The sequence below is a fragment of the Carlito syrichta genome, unplaced genomic scaffold (assembly GCF_000164805.1).
Source record: "Carlito syrichta isolate Samal-C Ts95f unplaced genomic scaffold, Tarsius_syrichta-2.0.1 Scaffold308803, whole genome shotgun sequence".
NCBI classification, from domain to species: domain Eukaryota; kingdom Metazoa; phylum Chordata; class Mammalia; order Primates; family Tarsiidae; genus Carlito; species Carlito syrichta.
Window position 1 is genome coordinate 319,519 of NW_007252899.1, and position 14,156 is coordinate 333,674.

Below are 14,156 nucleotides of genomic sequence, written 5' to 3' on the forward strand. Positions count from 1 at the left end.
GCACCTGTAGTTCCAGCTACTTGGAAGGCTGAGGTGGAGGGATCGCCTGAGCCCAGCAGGTGGAGGCTGCGACGGCTGTGAGTGTGTCACTACACTCCAGCCTAAGCAATAGAGGGAGATTCTGACTCAAAAAAAGTCTAGCAGTTATCAGGAGAAAGTTGTACAGATAAGAGGTCACTGGGAAGGTGAGATAATATGACTTGGCCATAGGTAGAGCTCAGCGTGCCTCCAGGCCACTAGATGGATAGTGCCCCTCTTGACAGAGGGAAGATTGCATCTGAGACAGAGAAGATGGAACAGCCAGTATCAGTGTGGCTGAGGAGTGAGCCTCAGTGGGCTTTTTTGTTGTTTTTGAGTCAGGGTCTTGGTCTGTCACCCAGGCTAGAGTGCAGTGGCATGCATGCTCACAGCTACGGCAGCCTTGACCTCTTGGGCTCAGGTGATGCTTCTGCTTCAGACTGTCAGCTGAAACTACAGGAGCATACCACTACACCTGGCATATTTAAAAAAATTTTTTGTAGGGACAAAGTTTTGCTATGATGCCCAGTGAACTCCTGGGCTCAAGCAATCCTCCTGCTTTGGCCTCCCAGAGTAAAGCATGAGGCACTGCTGTCACTCCAGCCACTGTTTGAGGTTTGCAGGAGGAAGCAAAAGCAACAAAAGAGGCAAGAGTTGAGAGAAGGGTGACAAAGGACAAAAGTCAGCCATGCATGGCCAGTGTTTTAGGGCACTGGGACTGGAGACTAGCGTTGGGCTTGGGGCAAGAGAGCTGGGGCTCTGACTGGAAGAGGGAGTCGAAGCTGAATAATGACCAGAAGGGAGGGATTAGTCCCTCTGTTCAGAGGACCTAGAGAGCAGCATGAAGGACTTACTAGGTCCTTTCCCAAGCTGCTCAGGACCATAGGTGAAGGTGAAAGTGAAAGATGAAGAAAACTAGCAGCCTATGAGGAAGGGTGAAGGCGAAAGCGAAAGTTGGAAGGACAGACGTGGAGCTCTGCAGAGGTCTAGGCAGAGAACTTTTTCTCTCCCGGCTGACCCCACTGGCCTGAACGACCCATCTACCCCAAACCCTAAACCGCCCTGCCTGCCCCAAGATGCTGGAGCCAGCGCTGGAGCTCCGAGGGGGCTTCTCCTTCGAGAACTGCCAGAGGTGAAGTGGGGAGGGCTAGTCCGAGCTGCCTCTGCTTGGGCGTCGGACTTTTTTGCAGGCTGGGGGAGGGGGAGGTGTGTTGGGCGACTTGGATTCCAGGCTTACCCCGGGAGATGAGAGACCGGAACGAGGCTGAAGGATGCGACAGAGGTCTCGGAAGCAAAACTGAAACCCGGGCCACCCCACTTTGTTTCCAGAAACGCATCCTTGGAGCACGTCCTCCAGGGGCTCAAGGTCCCTCATGCACGCAAGACCGGGACGACCATCGCGGGCCTTGTGTTCCGAGTGAGCAGGAGGGAGTGCCTGGGAAGCTGGAGGGCGGCTGGAGATCCCGGGCGGGCACTGAAGCAGCGCCCTCTCCACCTCCAGGACGGGGTCATTTTGGGCGCGGATACGCGGGCCACTAACGATTCGGTCGTGGCGGACAAGAGCTGCGAGAAGATCCACTTCATCGCCCCCAAAATCTAGTAAAAATCCCCAGCCCCAATCGCGCACGCAAGAAAGAACCGCCCCCTCGTTTCCACCCCGGTCCCCGCACATCCCAGCCCTGCCTACACCGATCCTCCCTTTGCCCTCAGCTGCTGTGGGGCTGGGGTAGCTGCGGACGCCGAGATGACCACACGGATGGTGGCGTCCAACATGGAGCTACACGCGCTGTCCACTGGCCGCGAGCCCCGGGTGGCCACCGTCACCCGCGTCCTGCGCCAGACGCTCTTCCGGTGCGGTGAGGGGCTAAGATGACACTGGGGGGACAGTTGCGGGGAGGACGGAGCTTACGGGAGGCGGGGCAGGAGAAAGGGAGAAGCGACGAAGTGCCGGGAGACCGGAAGAGGCCGGCCTAAGAGAAAATCTGCAACAGGAAGAGGCGGTATCAGTCTTGGAGCGGCAGGCCACAGGAAGGGGCGGGGCTTGGTCTAGGGGCGGGGCCACTGGGGCGGGCCCTGGATCCAGTTTGCGGCCGACCACGCCTACCCGCGAACAGGTATCAGGGCCACGTGGCTGCGTCGCTGATCGTGGGCGGCGGAGACCTGACGGGACCGCAGCTCTACGGTTTGCATCCCCGTGGCTCCTTCAGCCGTCTGCCTTTCATGGCCCTGGGTGAGTACTTCCGTCTCTTCTCCTCGAACCCCGCCCCTGCGACCCTGGCCTCGCGTTTGTTCCCGAGTAGAAGCAGCTGACCTCAGATGCTCCCTCTGCCCGCAGGCTCCGGCCAGGACGCGGCCCTGGCAGTGCTGGAGGATCGGTTCCAGCCGAACATGACGGTGAGCGACCTCTGCCCCCCACTACGTGGTCACTGGTGGGAGGTTCACCGGGAGCTGGGGGAGAGCAAAGGGACCCTGGCCCATTATGGAGGTCGGGAAGTCAGTCTTCTAGGGGGAGGTGACAACTGCGGGATGAGTGGAGTAAGGGTGGAGAAGTGCGGTCCTGACAGACCATCGTCCAGTACCAAAACGTAGACGGCCAGGAGAAGTGGAAGCTGACAGGATCATTCGGAGCTGAGGGAGGAAGGAAAGCCTAGTGGAGTCCTATATCTAAGTCTGGAGTCTGGATTTTGTTTGGGGTGGGATGGAAATAGATGAGACATGTTGCTTCAGAGGTGGGTAAAGCTCAGAGAGAGAAACACAGTGAGAGATTGAGGGCCAAGACCAGATTGGGTGGGTGAACAGACCAGTTGAAGAGGGGCCGGGAGTGTAGGCAACTCTGAGAAGTTTGTAAAGAGAAGGGTAGTGGGTGGAGGAAATGCTGGGTCTTGGGAGAGAAGGAGGCAGAGACCGGGGGAGGGGAGTTTGTGGTGGAGGGGGAGAGGAGGTTGGGTGTGAGCAAGTGGTAAATAACCTAGGCTTCAAGATGAACAAAGTCACCAGGCTGTAGCCTGAGGTAACACCAAAGGACCCATTAGGCCTCACACATACATCACCACAGCTGGAAGCCGCACAGGGGCTGCTGGTGGAAGCCATCACTGCAGGGATCCTGGGTGACCTGGGCTCCGGGGGCAATGTGGATGCATGTGTGATCACCAGAACTGGCGCCAAGCTGCTGCGGACCCTGAGCTCACCTACAGAACCCGTGGAGAGGTGGGAGCTGGGGTACCCCAGGGACAGGTGGGATGGCAGCAGGGGAGGTTGAGGGCTGCAAGAAGGGGACAGGTCACATGATGCACCCATGGTAAGCTGTCCCACCTCCCTCCCAGGCCTGGCCGCTACCGCTTTGTGCCTGGAACCACAGCTGTCCTGACTCAGGCAGTGAAACCATTAAACCTGGAGCTCCTGGCAGAAACCGTGCAGGCTATGGAGGTGGAATGAAGTAGGCTGAGGCTTAGAGCTTGGAACAAGGGAGAATAAACCCAGAAAATACAAACACCTACACAGTGACTGTGTCGTTCTTTCTTAGGTGGAGCGGGGCAGGCAGCCAGCAGGGCTCTGTGGCTCAGTTATCTCTGCAGGGGCCATTGCCTCCCATAGCTCCACTGCCTGGCCTAAGCCCATCAACTCATGCATCTACCCCTCCAGAACCTCATCCCTGGCCAGCACTGTATGCTCAAGGGGAAATGCTCCCATCCAGTCTTCCCCCTAAACTTCCTTCTCTACACAATGGATGCTTCCCTTACCACTTCCTTGCCTTGCTCTTGACCTCTAGTCCACTGGGGACTGTTGCAAAACCCAAAAGACCCCATGTACCGCCCCTTCCTAGAGCCTTTCCCTGGCTCCTCAGTGGCCCAGGACAAAACCCGCACCCTTCAGTCAGGCCCCCGTACACCCCATTGAGCGGTAATGTGCTGCCAGAGGAGCTGCTCCCTGACTCCAAGGGCATGTTCTCACCAAGCGCTCTTCGCTCCTGTAATGCCTTTACCTGTTACATGCTTCAGTAACACACCTGGGCTGCTTACATGAAGCTGGGTTTCTGTCTGCATACTCTGAGCAATGAATAGGAAGACTGACTTCAACTTTCCCAGGCTGGTAGGGATCACTGGACTCATGTTGGGAGAGATACACATTTATCCAACTGAGCACCCACTGGGTGTCAGGCCCAGCTTCTGGGTGCTAGCGGGAGCATCCTGCCCTCAGAATTGCTGAGTGCCACGAGTTTTGGAACTGTTAGAGTCTGCCCAACCTCTAGGGAGGATTTAGTTGGGACTGGACATCACTGCAGGGATCCTGGGCCCCTGATTGTGCTTCCCCCACCTCCAATATTCTATTATGAAAAATAAGACAGAAAAGTGGAAAGAGTTCTACATTGAATACCCATACACCCACCACAGACTTGGCAATTAGGATTTCGTTCTATTTGCTTTATCGTCTATCTATTCGTCCATCCCTCTGTTCATCACCTAACTCATCTCATCTCTTTGACTGATATGTTCTGGAATCAGTCAAATCCCTCACACCTCGGGAAGGAAGCCAGCCAACTTACCTGTTGCGACTTTGTACACAGGGGCATCTTCACTCCCTTCAAGCTCTGCCTGGAACTCAATAACAAATGGTCCTTGCCCATGGAACTCCAAGGCCTGGAGGCTGTCAGTCCAGGGTCTGCCAGTCACTAAGAACTCACACTGCCCTCCTGTGTGCCAGGCCCTTCACAAGCATCATCTCATCATTAAGAATGGGGGCTTCAGCCGGGCTCAGTGGCTCAGCCTATAATCCCGCGCCTTTGGGAGGCTGAGGTGAGTGGATTGCCTGAGCCCACGGGTTCGAGACCCGCCTGGGCAGCGAGACCTCATCTCTACAATAAAATCAAAAAATCGGCCGGGCGTGGTAGCGCATGCCTGTAATTCCGGTTACTCGGAAGGCTGAGGCGGAAGGATCGCCGGAGCCCAGCAGGTCGAGGGTCGGTGGCGGGAAGCGGCCACTGCACTCCAGTCTGGGCAACAGAGTGAGACTCCAACTCAAAAAAAAAAAAAAAAGAATGGGGGCTTCAGAATCAGACAGATGAGGGTTTGTGTCTAACCCCACACATACTGGTGGGAGAGTCACCATCTCTCTAAGCAAACCTGCAACTCCTGTTCCAAACTGATGAAGAATTGCTGAGATCATGTCTGTTAGGACTTGCAACCTGCCAGAACCTCTGTTTTGGCCACATGGTCCAGCCCTCCACAGCATAGCTGACCATTCTCTCCACCAGAAAGACTACCCTGGATGCTAAGCAGCCTTCTGACAGTCTAGTGCCCTTGATATCCCTGAGAAACTCTGATCCCAGCCACCAGTTTATCACTATAGACCTAATTTAACCATATGTCCTCAGTACCCAGGACTCAACACTTGGAATGGGAGGTGGTTCACGAACCCAATCAGAAGCCAGGCTTTGAGAGGTGGAGGAGATGAGAGCTTCACACCTGGGCTTTGTCTGATAAGTCCAGGCCTGAGTCAGGGGACCTTGGCCTAAAAAGTCTCTTGTGTCTGGAGTGTGGGATGGAGCTGAGCTCATGCAGCTGGCCTGGCCTCAGGCCCAGAACTTTGACTCAAGGACGAGAAGACCCATAAAACCAGGCCCAGTTCTCGACTTCATGAACCTGCCACAATGCTGCTGCTCAGCCTGACCCTTAGCCTATTCCTCCTCGGCTCCTCCTGGGGTGAGTGGGCCAGGACCATTCCTGAAAGCCCTGAAGGCAACCTAGCTCCCAGCCAAAGGGCCCAGGGAAGGGGCCAAGCTGGCTAGAAGGGAAACAGTTGGAGAGAGTGGACAAAGGAAAAAGATGTACCATGGCAAAGGAGCAAGAAGGGCCTGCAGGGCTGGGAAAGGGCAAGAAGATGAAGTCCAAGTGGGAGTCAGACCCTCAAGGGCTTCTGCTTTCCCCTAGCCAGGAGCACAGACAAGAATACATGAAAGGACAGAACCTGGAGTCTTTATTGGGTTGAGATAGGGAGCGGGACATGGGTGCTTATTGGGGTCAGGAGAAAAGTGGTCTGAGCCGGAGGACGGGGCAGGGTTGGGGAACAGCAGGGACTAGGTTGGAGAGAGATGTGGTAGACTGGACAGGGCTTGGGGACTAGTTGGATGGGGACAACTGAAGCCCAGAAGGTGCTCAGGGGAAGGGGTAGTGCCAAGCCCTCTTGATTTGGACCTCTCTGGGATGCACAGCCTGGGGGCACCCAGGAGAAGGAGGCTGGGAAAGGTGGACTAGGGTATGGTAGCAGGTCCTTACCAGCCTAATGGCTAGGTTGCGGTGTTCCTGCCATCAAACCGGCGCTGAGCTTCAACCAGAGGATTGTCAACGGCGAAAACGCAGTGCCAGGCTCCTGGCCCTGGCAGGTGTCCCTACAGGTATACGCACCAGCAGGGTGGGGCAGGGTCCCGGGTGCTTCATGCACAGGCATAGCCTAAGCCCACCCCTTCCTCTGACCCCTGACCCCAGGACAGCAGTGGCTTCCACTTCTGTGGTGGTTCGCTCATCAGCCAGTCCTGGGTGGTCACTGCTGCCCACTGCAATGTCAGGTGAGTGTTTGCACTGCACCTGCCCTACCCCAGTCCACCTCTTCCCACCTCTTTCCCCTGGCTGCCCTTCTCTTGCTCTACCCTCCTTGTGGCTGCCCAACCCCACTCTTTCTGCAGCCCTGGCCGCCACTTTGTCGTCCTGGGCGAGTATGACCGATCATCCAGTGCTGAGCCCGTGCAGGTTCTGTCCATTTCGCGGGTGAGTGCCTGGGCTGCAGACACAGAAGGAAGAGTGGGCAGGCCAGGTGGGTGGGTTCTGGGAACAAGGAATTCAGGGCATGTTCTGGTCTACCTGCCTCAGCATCCATAGCCCTGGGTACCCATGCCCACCCCAGCCTGACATAGCCTCCTTCTGGTCCCATAGGCCATCACACACCCTAGCTGGAACCCTACCACCATGAACAATGATGTGACGCTACTGAAGCTTGCCTCACCAGCCCAGTACACGACACGCATCTCACCAGTTTGCCTGGCATCCTCCAACGAGGCGCTGCCTTCAGGCCTCACATGTGTCACCACTGGCTGGGGCCGCCTCAGTGGTGTGGGTAGGAACTCGGGCCAAAGATCTGGGTGGGAGGGTTGGGTGGGGATAAGCATTCTGGCCTGGCCTGACCACTCCCTCCTGGCCCACAGGCAACGTGACACCAGCTCGTCTGCAGCAGGTGGCTCTGCCCCTGGTCACTGTGAATCAATGCCGGCAGTATTGGGGCTCACGAATCACTGACTCCATGATCTGCGCAGGTGGCTCAGGTGCCTCCTCATGCCAGGTAAGCACCCACACCTTGTCCTCTGCACTGTCCTATGGCATACCTCCCCAGTCCCTCACCCTGACTTCTCCCTCTTCCCCTCTCAGGGTGATTCCGGAGGCCCTCTTGTCTGCCAGAAGGGAAACACATGGGTGCTTATTGGCATTGTCTCCTGGGGCACCAGCGACTGCAATGTGCGAGCACCTGCCATGTACGCTCGGGTCAGCAAGTTCAACACCTGGATCAACCAGGTCATGGCCTACAACTGAGCCCACCACAGGTCCTGCTCCCCATCTCAATCCAATAAAGACTCCAGGTTCTGTCCTTTCATGTATTCTTGTCTGTGTTCCTGGCTAGGGGAAAGCAGAAGCCCTTGAGGGTCTGACTCCCACTTGGACTTCGTCTTCTGGCATGGAAGGAACTGAGGAGTCAAGTTCTTCCTAGAGTAGCCATGCTCAGGCTGGAACCCTCCACCTCTCCTCTTCCAGGGCAACACTTTGGTCCTACAGCAAAGAGTCAGGACAGTCAGAACAAATGGGCAGCCCTCCCTGAGAAGGGCAGCCTGTTTAATGAATACAAAGGATACATTTACAAACTGAGTACACATAATAAATAACTGCACATTCTCCATCCATGGTCCATGGCATGAAGGTCCAAGTCTCCAAATCCCCTCTGTCCTACTCTCAAGATAAGCCTACCCTGGGCAAGAGGAAACAAACCCCCAGGGCTTCAGGCCCCAGAGATACTTGGGGAAATGGGGGGAATTCTGAGGCCATGGGTCTCGGCTCTCCACTGCCTCCTGTCCAAGAGGCAGTGGGGACGGAAGGAGTGGGTGTATAAGGCACAGTTGACTTGGCACAGAGTGGTCTCTTTGGTTTGCTTTCTCACTGGAGATGGCACATATAGAAAGAGGAGAGCCTGGCCCAAGGTGGCCCACTGAGAGGAGCTGAGTGGGGGACAAACCCTCCCTGTTGGCAAGGACCCTGCAGTTTAGCTAATGCCAAAGCTGGTCCCTGGCCCCTTCTCACCCACTGAAAGCAGTTGTGGAGGAAAGGGCTTGGGCTCCAGCATGCTTTGTGGTGGAGAAAAAAAACCATAACAGACAAGGGGACGGTTCTGGCTCAGGCCTCTGGGAAAGCAGCCACCCAACCCCACCCACCTCCCGCAGGGGCTCCCTCCAGCCTGAGACTCAGCATGGCCCAGACTGGATGGTTAATGCTGTGATAGGAAGCGGGCAGAGGGTGGTTGGAGCAAGGCCAGCTGTGAGAAGGCCGGTGGCCCAGGCACCCAGGGTTCAGAGGCAGGTTACACAGTATGGCTAAGTTCCAGGGAGAGGTGCGCAGAAGCTCAGCAGAAGGAGAGAGCTGAGCAGCACGGGACCCTCCTCCAATGCAGCAACGAATTCCTTCCCACTTTCTCCTGGAGGACTATGGTTGTACACAATGGGCATGCATCGATCACTCCCAGACTGCGTATACCCATGCCAGACACCAGATGGCGCCTTCGTGCAGCTGCAGAGGAGGGAGTGGAGAAGACTGAAGGGAAAGGGCCACGGTGGGTACCAAAGGATGGAACCAGGGCTGACAATGGAATCCTAAGAGGAATTTCCTGCTCTCAGCCTTGGCTCCCAGGTGTCCCCAACCCCCAGGTAGCAGCAGTGGGGCTCCCTTTGACCACCCACAGTTGGGAAGGAGGCACCTGGGGAATGGAATGGGCATCCAAAGGGGCAAGGGAGGTAATGGTGAGTTCTGCAAAGGCACTAAGGGTGGTAGGCTAGTTGGCATGGACCCTCCAGAGAGAGGCTGGAGCCTGGGGCAAGCCTGCCGCCACTTGGCCACACAATTCAGAAGGACTAAGATCCGTGCCACAGCCCTACCACCAGAGGTCCTGGCAAGTCCTAGGGCAGGAGGGATTCCAGGGGACACTGTGAAGGAAGACAAATCTTGGCTGGGAGGTGGGGGTCTGTTTGGATCTAGTCGGGGTCCCCCAAGACACAGGCCTTGTGCCTACTAGGGCCTCCCACTGGAACATAATCTTGAGGGTCAGGAGGCCATGCAATGTAGGGAGCCAAGGAGGAAGGTTTTTTGGAGGAAATGGGGAGGGGGTTCCAGAAGTAACTGTTCCAAAGGGTCCTGAGGCCATAGGACACCTTCAATTGAGCACTGCAGGCTCCTTTGGAATAGGAAGAGTCAAAGGGTAAGGAAGACAGTGAAGTCCTGCTTTTTTCCCCAACTCATGCCAGAGCAGCTACCCACCAAAAGGGGTATCAGTGCCAGGTCAGGCTCCTAATTTGGGGGAGGTGTCATAGCCCCCTGGGCTACCTCCATTCTGTTGCACCTGGCCCAGGCCCATAGTGAGGATGGGGGCTACTGAAGGCACAGAGTAGGGGCTGTGGCCAGACATTCTTCACCTACCACTGGCCCTGCAGGCCTAGCTCCAGAGAGGGTATGGGGCCCAAATGGCACAGCAACGTATGGTCAGGCTGAGACCACACCACATCTGTACCTCAGCCAGGTGGCTCAGCCATTGTACTGCTGCTGGTAGCGCAGGTTGAGCTCCCGTAGTTCCCGCTCCCGCACACGGCGTGACTTGTTGGAGCGTGTGGAGCGGCTAGAACGTGTGGACTGGGCAGATTTGGTGCTCTGACAGCGTGAAGAGGCGCGTTTGAGGAGGTTCTGGGAGATGGAGCGGTGCAGGTTCTTCATGGATGAAGAGGCTGCCATGCTTACCACCCACGGGTGCCTCAGGGCCTGTAGTGCAGTCATACGGGCTCCAGGGTCCACTGTCAGCAGGCGATCAATGAAGTCCTTGGCCAGATTGGACACACTAGGCCAGGGCTAAAGACCAAGGACAAGCATTAGAACAAGAGCACTCAACACTGTCCACCCCATCTGGATGAGGCCACCACCAGAGTACGTGGACCTACCCAGTGTCCCTGCACTCCCCCCAGAGAGAGGCACTGTACTCTTCTCCCTTGTAGTATTCTGGGCCTCCTCTCCCTACTTATCACTGGCCCAATCTGCTGAGCAGGGGTTACACTCTGGGTGATAGAGTCTCACAAGGACAATCAGGACTTGTTTCCTTTCCGAGAGAGCAAATTTCTCTGGTGCACTGGACCCAAAGCCTGACTCAAGGAGGTGGCCCCTGCTAAGACCTTCACAACTTATCACAGGACCACCATAACTCGGGGGGATTTAAAGAGAATGACTCAGACTTTCCCACCACATCCTGAGTCAGAATTAAATTCCAATCCCTCCAACTGCCAAAGGAGGAAAGGAAACAATTCAAGGTAATTAGATTTCTCAGTCTGCTGAGAGGACAGGGGCTCCCAGAGGCCAGGCTGCATGACTTCTCTAAGCCACAAAGGGCTCCTGGCCATGCTGTGTGGCAGTCTCATATTAGTACCTTCTGTCCCCAGTAAGTAACTCCAGAAAGCCTGCTCTGCTACATGTGCCCAGGGCTGCCTCATCTCAGCCACACACCAAGTGGCTATCTATTTGGGGTCTCAGGCTGCACAGCTCTTCACCTGGCTGAATCCTTAGGTTCACAGGGCAAAGAACACTTGCTCGGACTCCTTCTTAGTCCCCAGCGCTTATGGCAATTACTCCAGCTGTAACTTTAAGGCTGCAATTTCAAGTTTATTATTCCCATTAGACCTGGCCAAGCTGGATGAGCCCCAGTGCCTGGTACAGCACATACAGGAGGCGCTCAGTGGGTACAGGCTCATGAGTAAACAAACCATGGATGTCGCCTGATAGATGCCCTTTCCTGGAGCTACTTCTGAGTCATGGGGCTCAGTCAGGTGGGGGGCAGCCTGGAGGGCGACTCGGAGGCCCTGCATCTCTGAAGAGCACTTTCAGCATAGGCTTTGATGTTCCCCAAAGGGTGGGTGGCTGGGACTTTCCCTGAATCTGCTGCAGGTGGCTTGGTTGGGATCAGGAACACCATCACTTTCTTTCCTGCCAGGTGAGGTCTGCCTCTTCCATCCCACAGTACCCTTCACCTTGAAGAACACCTGAACATGCCCTCTAGGGGGCTCAGGAAAATCTCTGAGAGCCCATCATTGGAGCAGCTGTACAACCATTTAGCAGACACACATTATCTACTGACTACTGCTGTCCCCAGTCTGGCTCTCTTGACTTTCAACTCTTCATCCACCATCTTCTCCACTGCTGTACAGGGGTGAAACAGGGAGAACATGCATCTGCAGTCCTGAGGAAGGGTTGAGGCTACTTGCAGCTGTTGTCCTCACCTGCCCTTTGGAAGGTGAATCTCAACTTTTACTGAGCTGAAATGAAATGACAGGGGACCACATTTCCAAATAGCCACCTAACAAAGTCGTCCTTACCAGTGGGCCAGCTCCCAGAGATTTCTGAGAGATGCTGGCCCTCAGGAAGAGGAAAATTAGGGCTTCAGGGACATGCAGCCAAGGGAGGCCCATAGAAACCCTGCTGTCCGAGAGCACTGAGGGGGTGTAGGGAGCAACAGTCCTTCCACACAAGCAGATGTGTCCATGTTTCCTTGCAGGCCTGTGTAGCTCAGGGTTCTGATATCGAGCTGATACACAGAGTGACCAAACTAGACAGTCGCCACATTAGCTTTTGGCTCACAACTCAAGAAAGTCCATGGTTGCCCCCTGAACACAAGGAACCACTGTTAGGGATCTGCCAGTCTAGACCACACTCACTGCAGCTTCTGTCACTCACTTAAGAGATGGAAAGAAGCAGGCCTAATGGGGACCCTGATGGACACAGCGCATATGGAACTGAGCAAAGTGGGTCAGAATACTTGTGCATCCTGCTGGCTTTCTATCACTTCCAAGGAAAGAACTCACAAGGGAATATATGGCAGCTCAGCCTGGCCTACTGATGGAACGACCCCAGGGCAGAGCCGACAGCTCAGGCTAGCCCAAACAATACTGGAACACGGATTCTGTTCCTGCCTCTTCGTCCAGCCAAGACAAAAGAGGGGCAACTCTTCTAGAGGGTAAAATAGTGGTAAAGCTGGACTTACAGTCAGAAACCTGAATATGGAAAGGTTGGAGGAGTCCCTACTGCACATCCACATCCAGTCGAACCACAGACCCCGCATCTCTAAGCCAGTCATCGAATCCTGGAGGGGCTTCTCCCCAAATCCGTCTTGTGGACTTAAGCATCATCTCCAGAGTAGCACAGGCTCACACCAGGCATCGACTCCTGCTGCTCATGGAGCGGCTAGCCCGTTAGTGCCAAAGCGAGCCAGATTGATCTGCCCATCCTGTTCCCCTAGACTCTCGCCTCACCAATTATTGCGTACATGCGGCTGTGTGCAGAATGCTGATGGACTCATTTATCTGAGGGTTGACCCAGCCTCTCTGGCAGGTCCCATCTCTCCCCAGTCTTTGAAGAGTTGAGAACAGCTAGGCCAGGAGGGTCCCCCCTATCTAATGTGACTCAAGTTGTCCTGATCTGAGAAATAGGCTGTACCAATGGTCCCCAGTCTATCCTTTGTACACTGAGGAATCTGCAGAGGGAAGTCAGGCAGGCCAAACACAGGGAGGTGGTTCTCATTCCCCACTGACAGTGAGGAAGAGGCTTAGGCTGACCTCCAGAATAGCAGCCCCTGGGAACTCTGCTTGAGGCCTCCCATGGGGCTCAGAAAGGTGCATCTTTCCACACTCACCCACAGCTACTCTTTGGGCCCAGGTCCAACCTAGCACCTCCTAAGAAAGTGTCCAACATCCACAGCCCAACCCACCTGCTTCCCCAACATGCTCAGGCCCATGGAGCCACATAAGAATGTCTGTTAGCCTAGGTCTGACTGGCTGGCAAGGATCCCAGGTTTGAGAAAAAGCAAAATGATAAACAGTAATGCCTTTCAGCTTCCACAGCTCTGCTTGCTCTGGGTAAAGGAAATAACTCTCACCTCACCTCAGTATATTTGGGGTCACACCAGGGACACATGTGACCTCAGGGTTGACAGATGGCACAAGTACCAAGCACCACTTGGTCCATTTCCCAGAGGCTTCCATCTGCTTGTGTGTTGACATGGAGCACAGGGCACAGAAGAAGTTAAGATGTTGGCTGGCTCTTTGCCTCTAGACACTCAGGTCTCCCCTTGCTCTGGGATCAGAAGACAGCTTTGATACCCAGGATGACAGACTATACTCTCCTTTCCACAAGTCTCTGGAGCTGCATGGGTAAGGGGCTGGACCCTGCCACAAGAAGAGGACAAGGAGAGGCTGTGAGAGGAGGGGCATCACCTCCACTCTGAATGATCACCAAGCTGGCTGCTTTTCTCCCGTCTGCAGTCCCTAAAAAGTTATTGTCCCCTTGTAGTTAGGGTACCTACTCCTGATGTTGGAACAGCAAAGGCTGTAGGCACGGTGGTTCAAGCCTATAATTCCAGCATCTTGGGAGGCCAAGGTGAGAAGATTGCCTGAGTCTAGGGGTTCAAAACCAGCCTGGGCAACTTGGTAAGAACTCATCTCTATGATAAATCAAAAAATTAGTGGCACACTCAGGTGATCCTTCCACCTCAGCCTAGTAGGTCAAGGCTACAGTGGCCATGTGCCGCTGCATTCCAGCCTGGGTTACAGAGTGAGACTTCGATTCAAAAAAAAAAAAGAGTCAAGAAGAATGCTGTTTGCTCCCTCTGGAATCAGCCTGTACCAGCAACCTAGTAATGTCTGCTTTTTTTTTTTTTTTGAGTTGGAGTCTCACTCTGTCATCCAGACTGGAGTGTAGTGGCACACTCCCGGTCACAGCAGCCTTGACCTGCTGGGCTCTAGCAATCCTTCCACCTCAGCCTTCCAAGTAGCTGGAACTACAGGCACGCACTACCACGCCCGG

General features: G+C 55.1%; 3 protein-coding genes across 3 annotated transcripts in view; 2 read left to right on the forward strand and 1 right to left on the reverse strand.

Annotated features, from left to right (window-relative positions):
* Positions 1-956: 956 nt before the first annotated feature.
* On the forward strand, positions 957-3,514 carry PSMB10 (proteasome subunit beta 10). The gene is made up of 8 exons (XM_008065747.1): positions 957-1,150; positions 1,348-1,435; positions 1,520-1,617; positions 1,729-1,869; positions 2,133-2,248; positions 2,354-2,412; positions 3,074-3,225; positions 3,342-3,514. Exons 1-8 carry the CDS (start codon positions 1,095-1,097, stop codon positions 3,451-3,453), a joined length of 822 nt encoding a protein of 273 aa, XP_008063938.1. The 5' UTR covers positions 957-1,094; the 3' UTR covers positions 3,454-3,514.
* Positions 3,515-5,663: 2,149 nt separating this feature from the next.
* CTRL (chymotrypsin like) lies at positions 5,664-7,960 on the forward strand. Its single transcript, XM_008065749.1, has 7 exons — positions 5,664-5,717; positions 6,306-6,409; positions 6,501-6,580; positions 6,698-6,779; positions 6,945-7,125; positions 7,214-7,347; positions 7,434-7,960. The coding sequence occupies exons 1-7, from the start codon at positions 5,666-5,668 to the stop codon at positions 7,593-7,595; spliced, it is 795 nt and encodes a 264-aa protein (XP_008063940.1). The 5' UTR covers positions 5,664-5,665; the 3' UTR covers positions 7,596-7,960.
* Positions 7,961-9,426: 1,466 nt separating this feature from the next.
* PSKH1 (protein serine kinase H1) overlaps positions 9,427-14,156 on the reverse strand; it is a 27,945-nt gene continuing 23,215 nt past the window's right edge. The window contains exon 3 of the mRNA XM_008065750.2: positions 9,427-10,163. Within this exon, the coding sequence (XP_008063941.1) occupies positions 9,846-10,163 (318 nt within the window). The 3' untranslated portion in view covers positions 9,427-9,845. The remainder of the gene's footprint in view (positions 10,164-14,156) is intronic.

Excerpts from the sequence above, each read along its gene's own strand:
- PSMB10 (XM_008065747.1), top strand. The coding sequence starts at position 1,095 with ATGCTGGAGCCAGCGCTGGAGCTCCGAGGGGGCTTCTCCTTCGAGAAC. Across the intron at positions 1,436-1,519 it reads TCGCGGGCCTTGTGTTCCGA|GACGGGGTCATTTTGGGCGC; the intron begins GTGAGCAGGAGG and ends CTCCACCTCCAG. Across the intron at positions 2,249-2,353 it reads TCTGCCTTTCATGGCCCTGG|GCTCCGGCCAGGACGCGGCC; the intron begins GTGAGTACTTCC and ends CTCTGCCCGCAG.
- CTRL (XM_008065749.1), top strand. The coding sequence starts at position 5,666 with ATGCTGCTGCTCAGCCTGACCCTTAGCCTATTCCTCCTCGGCTCCTCC. Across the intron at positions 6,410-6,500 it reads CCTGGCAGGTGTCCCTACAG|GACAGCAGTGGCTTCCACTT; the intron begins GTATACGCACCA and ends CCCTGACCCCAG. Across the intron at positions 6,581-6,697 it reads GCTGCCCACTGCAATGTCAG|CCCTGGCCGCCACTTTGTCG; the intron begins GTGAGTGTTTGC and ends CTCTTTCTGCAG.